We start from the raw sequence: 12966 nt of genomic DNA, 5'->3' as shown, positions 1-12966 counted from the left end.
AGGAGCTAAGAATATCCACCATATCAGCTCCCGTTGTCCGAATGAATGACAGCGGAATCTGTTTACATCTCCAGTAGCTCGTTCCTCTATTCGCGGCTTTAGGGGATGTTTTGGATAACGCTAACGGGCTGCTGCAAAGGACATTTGTCGTGCTATGACGTAAAGAAGATTAGGTATCCCGCCAAATTTCAAACTCCCTCTGTCATGTGTGAGTGAATGCTTCATGTATGTTTCTGTTTGTGTTTCAAATATCATCAGACAGACTGGCCCCTCAGTAATCTGAACAGGGTGATGAGATTAGACCACACACACACCAGCATTTCAGAAAATAGGATTTATTTTATTATTATGGGAAAATATGCAACTGCCCCATGAAAAACATAACAATTACTCCAGATTTACAAAAACATGAAAAAGGAAAACGATTTCATGGATAACAGAACAGAACAAGAAAAGTATTGTACTTTGCAAATAATTCAGTTTCTCTGAGAAGCAGTAGTGTGTGTGTGTATTAGAGGTAAGGTCCCCAGCCCAGGTACATCTGACACAGTAGTTTGTCGTCAGTAGCCTCCTGTATCAGGTAGTGGACGTGTCCCTCTATAGACAGAGGCAGACCCAACACCTTGTTACGACTCTTTATCACACCCTGCAGACGCTGATCAATCTCACACACATGGGTCTTGGCCTGGGAGGGAGAGAGGGGAGGATGTGTTAGTTCATCCTTTTACATTTATTTAGAGAGAGAGTGTTTGTTATATGAATATTTCTCTATAGTGAGATATATATATATATATATATATAGAGAGAGAGAGAGAGAGACAGAGAGAGAGAGAGAGACAGACAGACAGAGACATATAGAGATATATATATATATATATATATATATATATATATATATATATATATAGAGAGAGAGAGAGAGAGAGAGAGACAGAGAGAGAGAGAGAGAGAGAGAGAGAGAGAGAGAGAGAGACAGAGAGAGAGAGAGAGAGAGAGACAGAGAGAGAGATATATATATATATATAGAGAGAGATCTAGAGAGAGATATATACATATATATATAGAGAGAGAGAGACAGAGAGAGAGACAGAGAGAGAGAGACAGAGAGAGAGAGAGGGAGAGAGAGACAGAGAGAGAGAGAGAGATAGAGAGAGAGTCTGTGTCTACCTTCTCGTTGACTATCTCTCCAGTCTCACTGGCCTGTGTCTTGGACGATCCTTTGGGTTTACTCCACTCTACCAGAGGGTCATGGAGGAACGTCTTCAGTACACTGAAACACAAACACACACACTGACTATACACACACACACACACACACACACACACACACACCACTGTACACCACACCATTGGTCCTTTGAAGTCCCACTCACCTGGTGGGCTAGTTTGGCACGTTATATTGTCTTGATCTGAGTAGCCTCTGGCGAGAGGGATAGCTTCAGTTCAATCCCTGTGTTTATGTGTGTGTGTTTATATATGTGTGTGTGTGTGTTTATATATGTGTGTGTGTTTATATGTGTGTGTGTGTACCTCATGAGTGGTTCTCTCTGGTCCCTCATCAGGCGTAGAGTGACTTCACAGGCGGTTCTGAACAGCCCCTCTGTCCCCATGGGGCCCATAGCATGGACCATGTTCTGTGTCAGTCTGAACGGAACCACCTCCGGAACATCAAACGTCTCACCCTGAGAGAGTGAGGGGGGAGAGGGAGGAAGAGAAAGAGAGGGAGGAGAGAGAAAGAGGGAGAGAAGGATTGTCAGGCATGTATTGAATTTGGCCTCAGAACTTGTTGAAGTGCAGAGCAAGTCCAAGCAAGACACACACACACACCTTGTTGAAGAGGCAGTTGAAGTCGACATGAACACACTCCCCGGTGAATGAGTCAAACAGGATGTTCTCTCCATGGCGGTCTCCAAGACCCAGGATGTAGCCCACCATGGACATCACCGCTGTGGAGCGACAGTACGCTGACCTGCTGCTGTACCTACACACACACACACACACACACACACACACACACACACACACACCGACCGACCACACACACACACACACACACGGTTAATCACCAGTAATTTATAGTGTATGTGTGTGTTGTAAAAGTGTGTGTGTGTACTGATATTTGTCTGTAGCGGGTTGTACCATGTGGTGGGGTCAGGGAAGGTTCGGAGGAACCATTCATAGAAGACAGGGGGGTGTCTGGCACACAGGACGTCCTTATGGACTTTCAGCTTCTCCACAAACGATGCAGTCTTAGGAAGGATTAACTTCCTCAAATCTTTACCTGATATCAGGATACCTACAAACACACACACACAAGTGAGTTTTATTGAGTATGTGGCGTGTGTATGTGGTATGTGTGTGTACCTCTCTCCTTGTAGAGTTTGGTCAGTATGGGGTGTGTGTGTGTGTGTGTGTACCTCTCTCCTTGTAGAGTTTGATCAGTATGGGGTGTGTGTGTGTGTGTGTGTGTGTGTGTGTACCTCTCTCCTTGTAGAGTTTGGTCAGTATGGGGTGTGTGTGTGTGTGTGTACCTCTCTCCTTGTAGAGTTTGATCAGTATGGGGTGTGTGTGTGTACCTCTCTCCTTGTAGAGTTTGGTCAGTATGTGTCGGAGACCTCCAGTGTTGTTGACCCACTCGATGATGCCACACTCCTCATTCAGAGGGATCACAGCATATGTACGGATATGGAGCTCCCTCCTCCTGGACTCTGCATCCTTACGCAGACACTATACACACACACACACACACACACACACACACACACACACACACACACACACACACACACACACACACACACACACACACACACACACACACACACACACACACACACACACACACACACACACACACACACACACACACACACACACACACACACACACACACACACACACACACACACACACACACACACACACACACACACACACACACACACACACACAATAGTCTGAAGTTTTCTGTTAGCTCCCAGAAGTAATGCCTTGGTTTTAGCTCAGTGGGCTACGGCTCCGGTAGTCTTATGTTGTTGGATAACGGACAGGTTAAAACACACACCTTGTTGATGAGGCAGTTGAACTCCATGAGGCGACAGTCTTTCCGGAGGTCATCTTTAGGTTTACACATCATAGTGTAGCTCCTCCCATCGCTTCCCTTCAGGCCGATCTTCTTAGGCTTCTGGAGGGAGGCCAGGATCTCCACCTACACACACACATCATCGTGAGACACACACACACACACCATGTGACACGACACATACACACACACATACAGAAAGACAAACTACTCAACCCCCCCGACACACACACACACTCACAGTATCGTCAAAGCCGTCGAGGTAGGCCCAGTGTCCGGGGAATGCGTCGTGGTGCAGTGTGTTAGCAGGGCCAGTAGAGGGTAGTGTGGGGATGAGGACAGACTGCAGGGGGATCAGGATCTGGCTGAACGACGGCTCCTCCACCAGACGCTTCAACTGCTTGAAATGGACCCCCATACTGAGAGTACTGCTGTTACCATCCACCTGGAATACAGAGAGAGAGAAAAATGGACCCCCATACTGAGAGTACTGCTGTTACCATCCACCTGGAATACAGAGAGAGAGAAAAATGGACCCCATACTGAGAGTACTGCTGTTACCATCCACCTGGAATACAGAGAGAGAGAAAAATGGACCCCATACTGAGACCACTGCTGTTACCATCCACCTGGAATACAGAGAGAGAGAGAAATGGACCCCATACTGAGACCACTGCTGTTACCATCCACCTGGAATACAGAGAGAGAGAGAAATGGACCCCATACTGAGACCACTGCTGTTACCATCCACCTGGAATACAGAGAGAGAGAGAAATGGACCCCATACTGAGACCACTGCTGTTACCATCCAATTGGAATACAGAGAGAGAGAGAAATGGACCCCATACTGAGAGTACTGCTGTTACCATCCACCTGGAATACAGAGAGAGAGAGAGAAATGGACCCCATACTGAGACCACTGCTGTTAACATCCACCTGGAATACAGAGAGAGAGAGAAATGGACCCCATACTGAGACCACTGCTGTTACCATCCACCTGGAATACAGAGAGAGAGAGATGGACCCCATACTGATATGTTAGCAGTGTGGAATACAGAGAGAGAGAGAAATGGACCCCATACTGATATGTTAGCAGTGTGGAATACAGAGAGAGAGAAATGGACCCCATACTGATATGTTAGCAGTGTGGAATACAGAGAGAGAGAGAAATGGACCCCATACTGATATGTTAGCAGTGTGGAATACAGAGAGAGAGAGAAATGGACCCCATACTGATATGTTAGCAGTGTGGAATACAGAGAGAGAGAGAAATGGACCCCATACTGATATGTTAGCAGTGTGGAATACAGAGAGAGAGAGAAATGGACCCCATACTGAGACCACTGCTGTTACCATCCACCTGGAATACAGAGAGAGAGAGAGAAATGGACCCCATACTGAGACCACTGCTGTTACCATCCACTTGGAATACAGAGAGAGAGAGAAATGGACCCCATACTGAGACCACTGCTGTTACCATCCACCTGGAATACAGAGAGAGAGAGAGAAATGGACCCCATACTGAGAGTACTGCTGTTACCATCCACCTGGAATACAGAGAGAGAGAGAGAAATGGACCCCATACTGAGACCACTGCTGTTACCATCCACCTGGAATACAGAGAGAGAGAGAGAAATGGACCCCATACTGAGACCACTGCTGTTACCATCCACCTGGAATACAGAGAGAGAGAGATGGACCCCATACTGAGACCACTGCTGTTACCATCCACCTGGAATACAGAGAGAGAGAGATGGACCCCATACTGATATGTTAGCAGTGTGGAATACAGAGAGAGAGAGAAATGGACCCCATACTGATATGTTAGCAGTGTGGAATACAGAGAGAGAGAGAAATGGACCCCATACTGATATGTTAGCAGTGTGGAATACAGAGAGAGAGAGAAATGGACCCCATACTGATATGTTAGCAGTGTGGAATACAGAGAGAGAGAGAGAAATGGACCCCATACTGATATGTTAGCAGTGTGGAATACAGAGAGAGAGAGAAATGGACCCCATACTGATATGTTAGCAGTGTGGAATACAGAGAGAGAGAGAAATGGACCCCATACTGATATGTTAGCAGTGTGGAATACAGAGAGAGAGAGAAATGGACCCCATACTGATATGTTAGCAGTGTGGAATACAGAGAGAGAGAGAAATGGACCCCATACTGATATGTTAGCAGTGTGGAATACAGAGAGAGAGAGAAATGGACCCCATACTGATATGTTAGCAGTGTGGAATACAGAGAGAGAGAGAAATGGACCCCATACTGATATGTTAGCAGTGTGGAATACAGAGAGAGAGAGAAATGGACCCCATACTGATATGTTAGCAGTGTGGAATACAGAGAGAGAGAGAAATGGACCCCATACTGATATGTTAGCAGTGTGGAATACAGAGAGAGAGAGACATGGACCCCATACTGATATGTTAGCAGTGTGGAATACAGAGAGAGAGAGAAATGGACCCCATACTGATATGTTAGCAGTGTGGAATACAGAGAGAGAGAGAAATGGACCCCATACTGATATGTTAGCAGTGTGGAATACAGAGAGAGAGAGAGAGAGAAATGGACCCCATACTGATATGTTAGCAGTGTGGAATACAGAGAGAGAGAGAGAAATGGACCCCATACTGATATGTTAGCAGTGTGGAATACAGAGAGAGAGAGAGAAATGGACCCCATACTGATATGTTAGCAGTGTGGAATACAGAGAGAGAGAGAAATGGACCCCATACTGATATGTTAGCAGTGTGGAATACAGAGAGAGAGAGAAATGGACCCCATACTGATATGTTAGCAGTATGGAATACAGAGAGAGAGAGAAATGGACCCCATACTGATATGTTAGCAGTGTGGAATACAGAGAGAGAGAGAGAAATGGACCCCATACTGATATGTTAGCAGTGTGTACCGGCTTGTTGCAGAGCTCCAGTAGTTTGTCAGTCAGTCTGTTGGCGTCTCCTATGAACTTCCCCAGACTCTCCTTCAGACTGACAGCCTTCCTCAGGATCTCCTTACAGCGGTTCATCCGGGTAGGGTAGGACGACTGGAACACACACACATTTAGCAAGGTCTTTGAGCCTGATGCATGAAAATCGCTTTCTCAAGTATCACTATAAACTCCATGCAAGGTTGGACAGTTGCTGCTCCGACACACAGCCACCCACCCCATTTCCCGCCCCACACACACACCCACTTCCACCACCAACACACCCCTCCCCTACCTTGGACACGGCAGTCATCAACCACATGGCCTGCTGAGGGTAGGCCAGCAGCACCTTGGCAGCGATGTCCATGAGGACGTTGAAGACGTCTTCGCTGCTGTGGCACACCCTGGAGATGAGCTGGGAGAAGGCTGTGAGGAACTGGTACGGAGCCAGGCTGGCGCAGTGGTCGCTGACCACCTGGTTGATCTTCCCCAGCTCCACACGCATCTGCCGATCCGCTCGACCCGCTATGGAGGAGAGGGGAGAGATGGACATGGCTTATTCAGTTCAACACGTATCAGTTTGTCTAAAGGCCCTTCTAGGAGAGATACACAGAGCAAGAAGAACACCAACACTGCTCACCTTCCTCCCACTCACTGACAAACACACTTCTTACCTTTCTCCAACTCGTAGACTTTGGCCCCGAAGTCAAGCCAGAGAGACAGCATCCGAGGCATGGCCTGATATATGTACTGGTTCCCAAACTGCAGAGCTCTGGACAACAACACAGGACACAGTTCAGAAGGGGGGCGACAACATCCACCAGTAGACATTTCAAAATGACGACAGGACAGGAGAGATGCTCGTCTTACTTTCCGAAGTAGGTGACGATGTATCGTATGAGGTTGCCCTGTTTCTCCAGCTTGTTGTCTGTCACCATGGGCATCACCTTGTCATAGTATTTAGCCAGGTAGAAGTTACCGTCCTCCCACTCTGGTAGCAGGGTGGTCACATCCTACAGGGGAGAGGTAGAGGAATGCAATGTTAGTGCTGGGTACGTTGGACAGTGTTAGGTACAATAGTGTAGTGTTGGGTAGTATTGTGCTGGGTAGTATCGTGCTGGGTAGTATAGCATTGGGTAGTATCGTGCTGGGTAGTATCGTTGCTGGGTAGTGTAGCGTTGGGTAGTATCGTGCTGGGTAGTATCGTGCTGGTAGTATCACGTTGGGTAGTATAGCATTGGGTAGTATCGTGCTGGGTAGTATCGTTGCTGGGTAGTGTAGCGTTGGGTAGTATCGTGCTGGGTAGTATCGTGCTGGTAGTATCACGTTGGGTAGTATAGCGTTGGGTAGTATCGTGCTGGGTAGTATCGTGTTGGGTAGTATAATGTTGGGTAGTATCGTGTTGGGTAGTATAATGTTGGGTAGTATCGTGTTGGGTAGTATAATGTTGGGTAGTATCGTGCTGGGTAGTATCGCGTTGGGTAGTATCGTGTTGGGTAGTATAATGTGGGTAGTATAGCGTTGTGTAGTATCGTGTTGGGTAGTATCGTGTTGGGTAGTATAATGTTGGGTAGTATAGCGTTGGGTAGTATATTGCTGGGTACCTTGTAGGCCTTCATGATGGCGTTGGACTCAAAGTTGGCCGTCTCCTCCATGAAGCGTCCCACCAGAAGCATGGCTTTACCTGAAACATCACACCATATCATTATGATCATGTCTGTAATAACATGTCACTATGTTATGTCATTATTAAGAACAGTAGGCTTTACCTTTGGTCTGTAGACTCCTCTGGTCAGAGAGAGGCTGGTCGTCTGGGAAACACTGAGTCACTCCCTTCTGGAGAACTATCAACGCCTGGTGGACATCTCCCTACAGAGACACAGAGAGAGAGAGAGATGCGTGTGAGAGTGTCTGTGTGAGTGTGTGAGTGAGAGCATATGTGTTTATGTTAGAGTGTTTATATATGTGTGTGTGTACCTTGGACCATAGCCACTTGGCCTTCTCTGTCAGTAGTTCGGCGGTGTGTGTGTTCTGTCCGTTCAGCAGAGCGTTGAAGGCTGTCTGGTGATGTCCTGCCTTCCTGGCCACCCGGGCACTCTGCAACCAGCACTCCCCAACCAGCCCCTCACACACACTGAGACACACACACACAGAAAATGAGTAATCTTGCCTGTGATGTGAATATTTGCATTAGCTCTCTGAGTTATTGCCTAGGCTTTAGCTTGGTGCTGTCGTTGAAATTACCACCAGGGACACCTGAAGTCAATCTTAAATGAATCACTGTTTATTAACAGCAAGCTGGAGAGGTCACAGTCAAACTTAGATGCATAAAGTACCGGTCTGAAGTGAGCTCCGCCGGGGCAGTCCCGTTAGTTATCTTATATACTGCTTACACAGACAAGTTATATTTGCATGATTTAGCTTATTCATTATTCATAATTAATTCATCATTAACGTCTGGTTCATGCATGTGACCGAGCAATACCTCACGAGGCTTCTTCTCCCCAAGCTGAGACATTGAAACGGAGATATCCCTTTCCGTTCTCAAAACAATGTTCTGGGCGTACTGCCAAATTGCAGATACTGATCGTGAGGATTCCTCCCAGGCACGATCAATCAGTCACTTGCATGAACCCAGTCGAATTGGTTATTAGAAAAGCACAAACATAAAATGTTCCTTAACAGTGGGTTAAAACAGTCTAGTGGGACTCACCCTGTGCCGATGCTCAGCAGGGCACGACGCAGGGCCAGGATTGGCTCTTTGGCGCGGAAAGAATTCTGGGTCATCTCCAGCCGATCTGGCCAATGGGAGGGCAGCGTGGCTGTGTTAGGGGCATGGCCTTCTCTCTGTCTCTGGAGGTCAGTGAAGGCATGCTCCAACTCACTCAGCATGTGGAGCCTACACAACACACACACAAAGACACACACACATTACAAACGTCAGTGTGCCTGTATGTGTGTATAAAGGTGGGTGTATCTGTGTGTGAAGAGGTTAGTGTGTGACCTGACGATGTATTCGTATCCTCGCTGGTAGGTCCCAGTCTCATAGCTAGCAGCAGCTAGAGGCACCACCTGCTCTGTCCTGACCAGCTTCAGTTTGTCGTAGAACGTCTCCGCGTCGCGCCGCTTAGCCGCTAGCAGCATCTGACCCAGCCTCACACCCCACGTACTGGACTTACGGTCTACACACAAACACACCCAAACAACAGCCAAATGTTAGAGCAATGTCAACAACGTCAACGTGTGTGTGTGTGTGTGCGTGTTCTCACCAGAGCCCAGGTAGTCCTCCAGTAGGTTCCACTTGCTGAGCTTCCAGGCAGCTTCCACCCTGTAGGTGTTCAGATCAGACTTCCACTGGGGCCTACGGATAACCAGGTTAAAATAACCTTCATTTACAATGGAAAGGACTCATTTAGCAGACTAGCATAGACTAGTGTGTGTGTTTTGTCACCTGTTGGCCAGGACTCCATTGACCTGTGTGATGACAGTAGAAAGCTGCCCCAGCCCCAGCATAGAACTCATCACCCCATGGTAGTGCCCTATCTAGAGAGAGAGAGAGTTTACTGCAGTCTGTATACACAACCACATATACTGATACACACTTCATCAACACGTATGTTTGTGTGGGTTACCTGGTCAGACTCCAGCTGTATGGCCCTGTCGTAGCAGGCCGTAGCGTCTCTTAGCAACCCGATGCTCTCGTGTTCTAGAATCTGTTCCCGTAGGGACGGCTCTTCCCGCCGGAGAGCGTTCGCACCCCTCACACCGTCCGGTTCGTGCATGGCCGCGTACAGTGTCTGCATACACACACACAATATGTGTTAGGATTTTATTTTAAGTGTGTATGTGTCTCACCGGTAGATGTGGTGTGTGTGTGTGTGTGTGTGTGAGTTACCTGTAGGAAGCTCAGATGATCCTGTATGTTCTCTTTGTTCTCCAGTATGTAAGCTTCAAAGTGCATCAGGGCTCTGGTGTAGGCTTTAGACCGTAGAGAGGCCTTGGCTAACACGTCCTGAGGGATCCCTTTTAGAAACGCTACCACTCGCTGGTAGTCACCGCTTTCTGTACATACACATACGCACACACACACCAAAGAGAATCATAATGCAACGTCTGATTATGGAGAGCTGTCATTTTACAGTGCATTCTGAGGTTCAGCAATGAAGTGTGTGTGTGTGTGTGTTACTAACCGCTGTGTTTGATTCTAGCCGACAGTGTGTGTCGGCTCCACTGGGTGAGGTGAGCTAGCATACTGAACACCGTCTGGGTGCTCAGCTGTGATAGGCTGGACGTTGCTTCCTGGTTCTGAGTACTGAGCTGTGATAGGCTAGATGCGGCCTCCTGGACACGCCCACCACCCTCTGTGAGCACAGCCAGCATTTCCTCTGTTACCTGGAGACACAGATCAATCATTTAATGTCACAATAAATTACTTTTCAGTTGGAGTTAATGAAGTTAATTTGATCTAAATAAGCTTTTAGTTCTTGTAATGATATTATTCATAAAGAAAGAGGAGGTAGTTAGCTGTGTGTGTGTGTTACCTCTTGTTGTTCAACAGCAGTGCAGCCCATCAGCATGTAGAGCAGTATATGGGGCAGCAGGTAGATGGTGACTTTGTAGTCGTGTTTGATAATGAAACTGCAACAGGTGAACACCTTGCTGGCCAACTCATGTCTCACCTGAAACACACCCATACAACGTGTCAGAAAGTTATCTGCCAAACAATTTGAATTAGTTTATAAAGTAAAAACGGAATTACCACATATACATTTAAAAGGGTGTACCACAGGGTTTAATGTTGGGACCAGTGTTTTTTTTTTTCAAGACTGACCTGGCTGTTGAGGTATCCAGCAAAGGTAGCTGACAGTGGTTAAAGTTCAGGGGTTAGCATTCAGGGTCAGAGGTTACCTTGCTGATGAGGTATCCGGCCCAGGTAGCTGACCAATCAGAGAACTTGGTTCCTCGGCTGCTGAGGTAGACAGGCTTCTTCACCTTGGACCAGTTCACCACCTTTTGACTGCTCTTATACCTACACACACAGGAGAGATGATGTGCTGAGAGAGAGAGAGAGAGAGAGAGAGAGAGAGAGAGAGAGAGAGAGAGACCGAGAGAGAGAGACCGAGAGAGAGAGTGTGATGATAGAGAGAGAGAGAGTGTGATGGTAGAAAGAGAGAGAGAGAGAGAGAGTGTGTGTGATGGTAGAGAGAGAGAGTGAGAGAGAGAGAGAGAGAGAGAGAGAGTGTGATGGTAGAGAGAGAGAGTGTGTGATGGTAGAGAGAGAGATGATAGAGAGAGAGAGTGATGGTAGAGAGAGAGAAAGAGAGAGAGAGTGATGGTTGAGAGAGAGAGAGTGTGTGATGGTACAGAGAGAGAGAGAGAATGTGTGATGAGAGAGAGAGAGAGAGAGAGAGAGAGAGAGAGAGAGAGAGAGAGAGAGAGTGTGTGTGATGGTAGAGAGAGAAAGAGAGTGTGTGATGGTAGAGAGAGAGAGAGAGTGTATGTGTGTGATGGTAGAGAGAGAGAGAGTGTGTGATGGTAGAGAGAGAGATAGTGTGTGTGTGCGATGGTAGAGAGAGAGAGAGTGTGTGTGTGTGATGGTAGAGAGAGAGAGAGAGAGAGAGTGTGTGTGTGTGATGGTAGAGAGAGAGAGAGAGAGAGAGAGTGTGTGTGTGTGATGGTAGAGAGAGAGAGAGAGTGTGTGTGTGATGGTAGAGAGAGAGAGTGTGTGTGATGGTAGAGAGAGAGAGAGAGAGTGTGTGTGTGATGGTAGAGAGAGAGAGAGAGAGAGAGTGTGTGTGTGTGATGGTAGAGAGAGAGAGAGTGTACCTGCTGTTGAGGTGAGGCTCCAGTATCTCTTGGACTTGTTCAGGGAATCTCCTCCACAGCCGTCGACCAGGGGAGTCACTACGGCCCTCACGACATTCAAATATAGACAGCAGCTCCTGGAACACACACACACACACACACACGTCAGGAAGGATCTCCATGTTTTTGCCTCCAATGAGTGAATTGGTTGTTAACAATAAATAATTATATCGTGTGTACCTGCATGGCATAGGCTGCAGAGTCCTGTGCTCTGACGTCGTCGGCATACGCCAAGAAAGTCCTGGTCAGCTCCGTCAGTAGCTCATAGGCAAAGTTACTCTCCTCCACCCCACTCTACACACACACACAAATAGAAGAATATTTATTCAGATTCAACTAATTGGATTAAAAGCTGTTTCCGTTCAAACTGGAAGAGAACCCTTGAATAATGACTACTGTTCCTAAATATAGTCTGGGTTCATTTCACAGCGTTTCCACACCCGATCCTTACCACGAAGGTGTTGCTGCTGCCGTGTGTGTGTGTTTGAGAGAGGTCCAGTCGTCCAGGGTCCACAGCCCCCAGCTCCCCCAGACACTCCCCACAAAGCAGCCTGGCCGTTGGGGAAGAGTCCTGACAACCTCGCAGTAACACTGATACTAATGAGGAGATGACTGGCTCTACCGCCTCCGACGCGCACACCTGTCGCAGCAACCACTCCTAGAGAGCACACACACATCAGAACATAACACACACATCAGAACATAACACACACAGAAATGTGACCACCATGAATAATATGTTGTGAAATAAACACACACCTGGTTGCTGTGCATCATGTCCCTGAGGCTGGTCAGAGCGTGTACTCTGACATCCAGGTTCTCATGTTGGACAGCCCTCATGGAGAGCTGCAGGGCTGCAGCCAGGTCACAGGTCCTAGACGTCAACTAGGGAGAAGATAACCTTCATCATCCTCATCATCATCACAAGTGAGTGTATTGGTGCTTTTCCCCTGTGGAGTAAAACACCAGTGTTTGGGGTGAAAGTCTCAGTCCTACGGCCAGGGTAATAACCCATATGTGTGTACTTATCTTTCGTAGGACTGTGTGTGTGTGTGTGTGTGTGTGTGTGTGTGTGTGT

At 47.4% G+C, this 12966-nt stretch overlaps 1 protein-coding gene across 1 annotated transcript in view; it reads right to left on the bottom strand.

Annotated features, from left to right (window-relative positions):
* Positions 1-322: 322 nt before the first annotated feature.
* LOC311126001 (serine/threonine-protein kinase ATR-like) overlaps positions 323-12966 on the bottom strand; it is a 22564-nt gene continuing 9920 nt past the window's right edge. Inside the window, exons 19-46 of the mRNA XM_084200025.1 lie at positions 12648-12773; positions 12340-12546; positions 12069-12182; positions 11850-11965; positions 10932-11052; positions 10565-10702; positions 10214-10415; positions 9919-10085; positions 9656-9820; positions 9475-9566; positions 9293-9384; positions 9028-9205; positions 8737-8922; positions 8001-8157; positions 7793-7892; positions 7628-7707; positions 6894-7036; positions 6698-6795; positions 6319-6548; positions 6006-6140; positions 3324-3527; positions 3065-3208; positions 2577-2727; positions 2140-2296; positions 1828-1981; positions 1531-1682; positions 1168-1270; positions 323-685 (exon numbers count right to left, since the gene is read on the bottom strand). Of these exons, the coding sequence (XP_084056151.1) occupies positions 512-685; positions 1168-1270; positions 1531-1682; positions 1828-1981; positions 2140-2296; positions 2577-2727; positions 3065-3208; positions 3324-3527; positions 6006-6140; positions 6319-6548; positions 6698-6795; positions 6894-7036; positions 7628-7707; positions 7793-7892; positions 8001-8157; positions 8737-8922; positions 9028-9205; positions 9293-9384; positions 9475-9566; positions 9656-9820; positions 9919-10085; positions 10214-10415; positions 10565-10702; positions 10932-11052; positions 11850-11965; positions 12069-12182; positions 12340-12546; positions 12648-12773 (4086 nt within the window). The 3' untranslated portion in view covers positions 323-511. The remainder of the gene's footprint in view (positions 686-1167; positions 1271-1530; positions 1683-1827; positions 1982-2139; positions 2297-2576; positions 2728-3064; positions 3209-3323; positions 3528-6005; positions 6141-6318; positions 6549-6697; positions 6796-6893; positions 7037-7627; positions 7708-7792; positions 7893-8000; positions 8158-8736; positions 8923-9027; positions 9206-9292; positions 9385-9474; positions 9567-9655; positions 9821-9918; positions 10086-10213; positions 10416-10564; positions 10703-10931; positions 11053-11849; positions 11966-12068; positions 12183-12339; positions 12547-12647; positions 12774-12966) is intronic.

This window comes from Coregonus lavaretus (genome assembly GCF_964263955.1).
Source record: "Coregonus lavaretus genome assembly, contig: HAP1_SCAFFOLD_6002, whole genome shotgun sequence".
In the NCBI taxonomy this organism is placed as follows: domain Eukaryota; kingdom Metazoa; phylum Chordata; class Actinopteri; order Salmoniformes; family Salmonidae; genus Coregonus; species Coregonus lavaretus.
The sequence above is the reverse complement of the archived record's forward strand: the minus strand, read 5'-3'. Positions and strand labels throughout refer to the sequence as shown.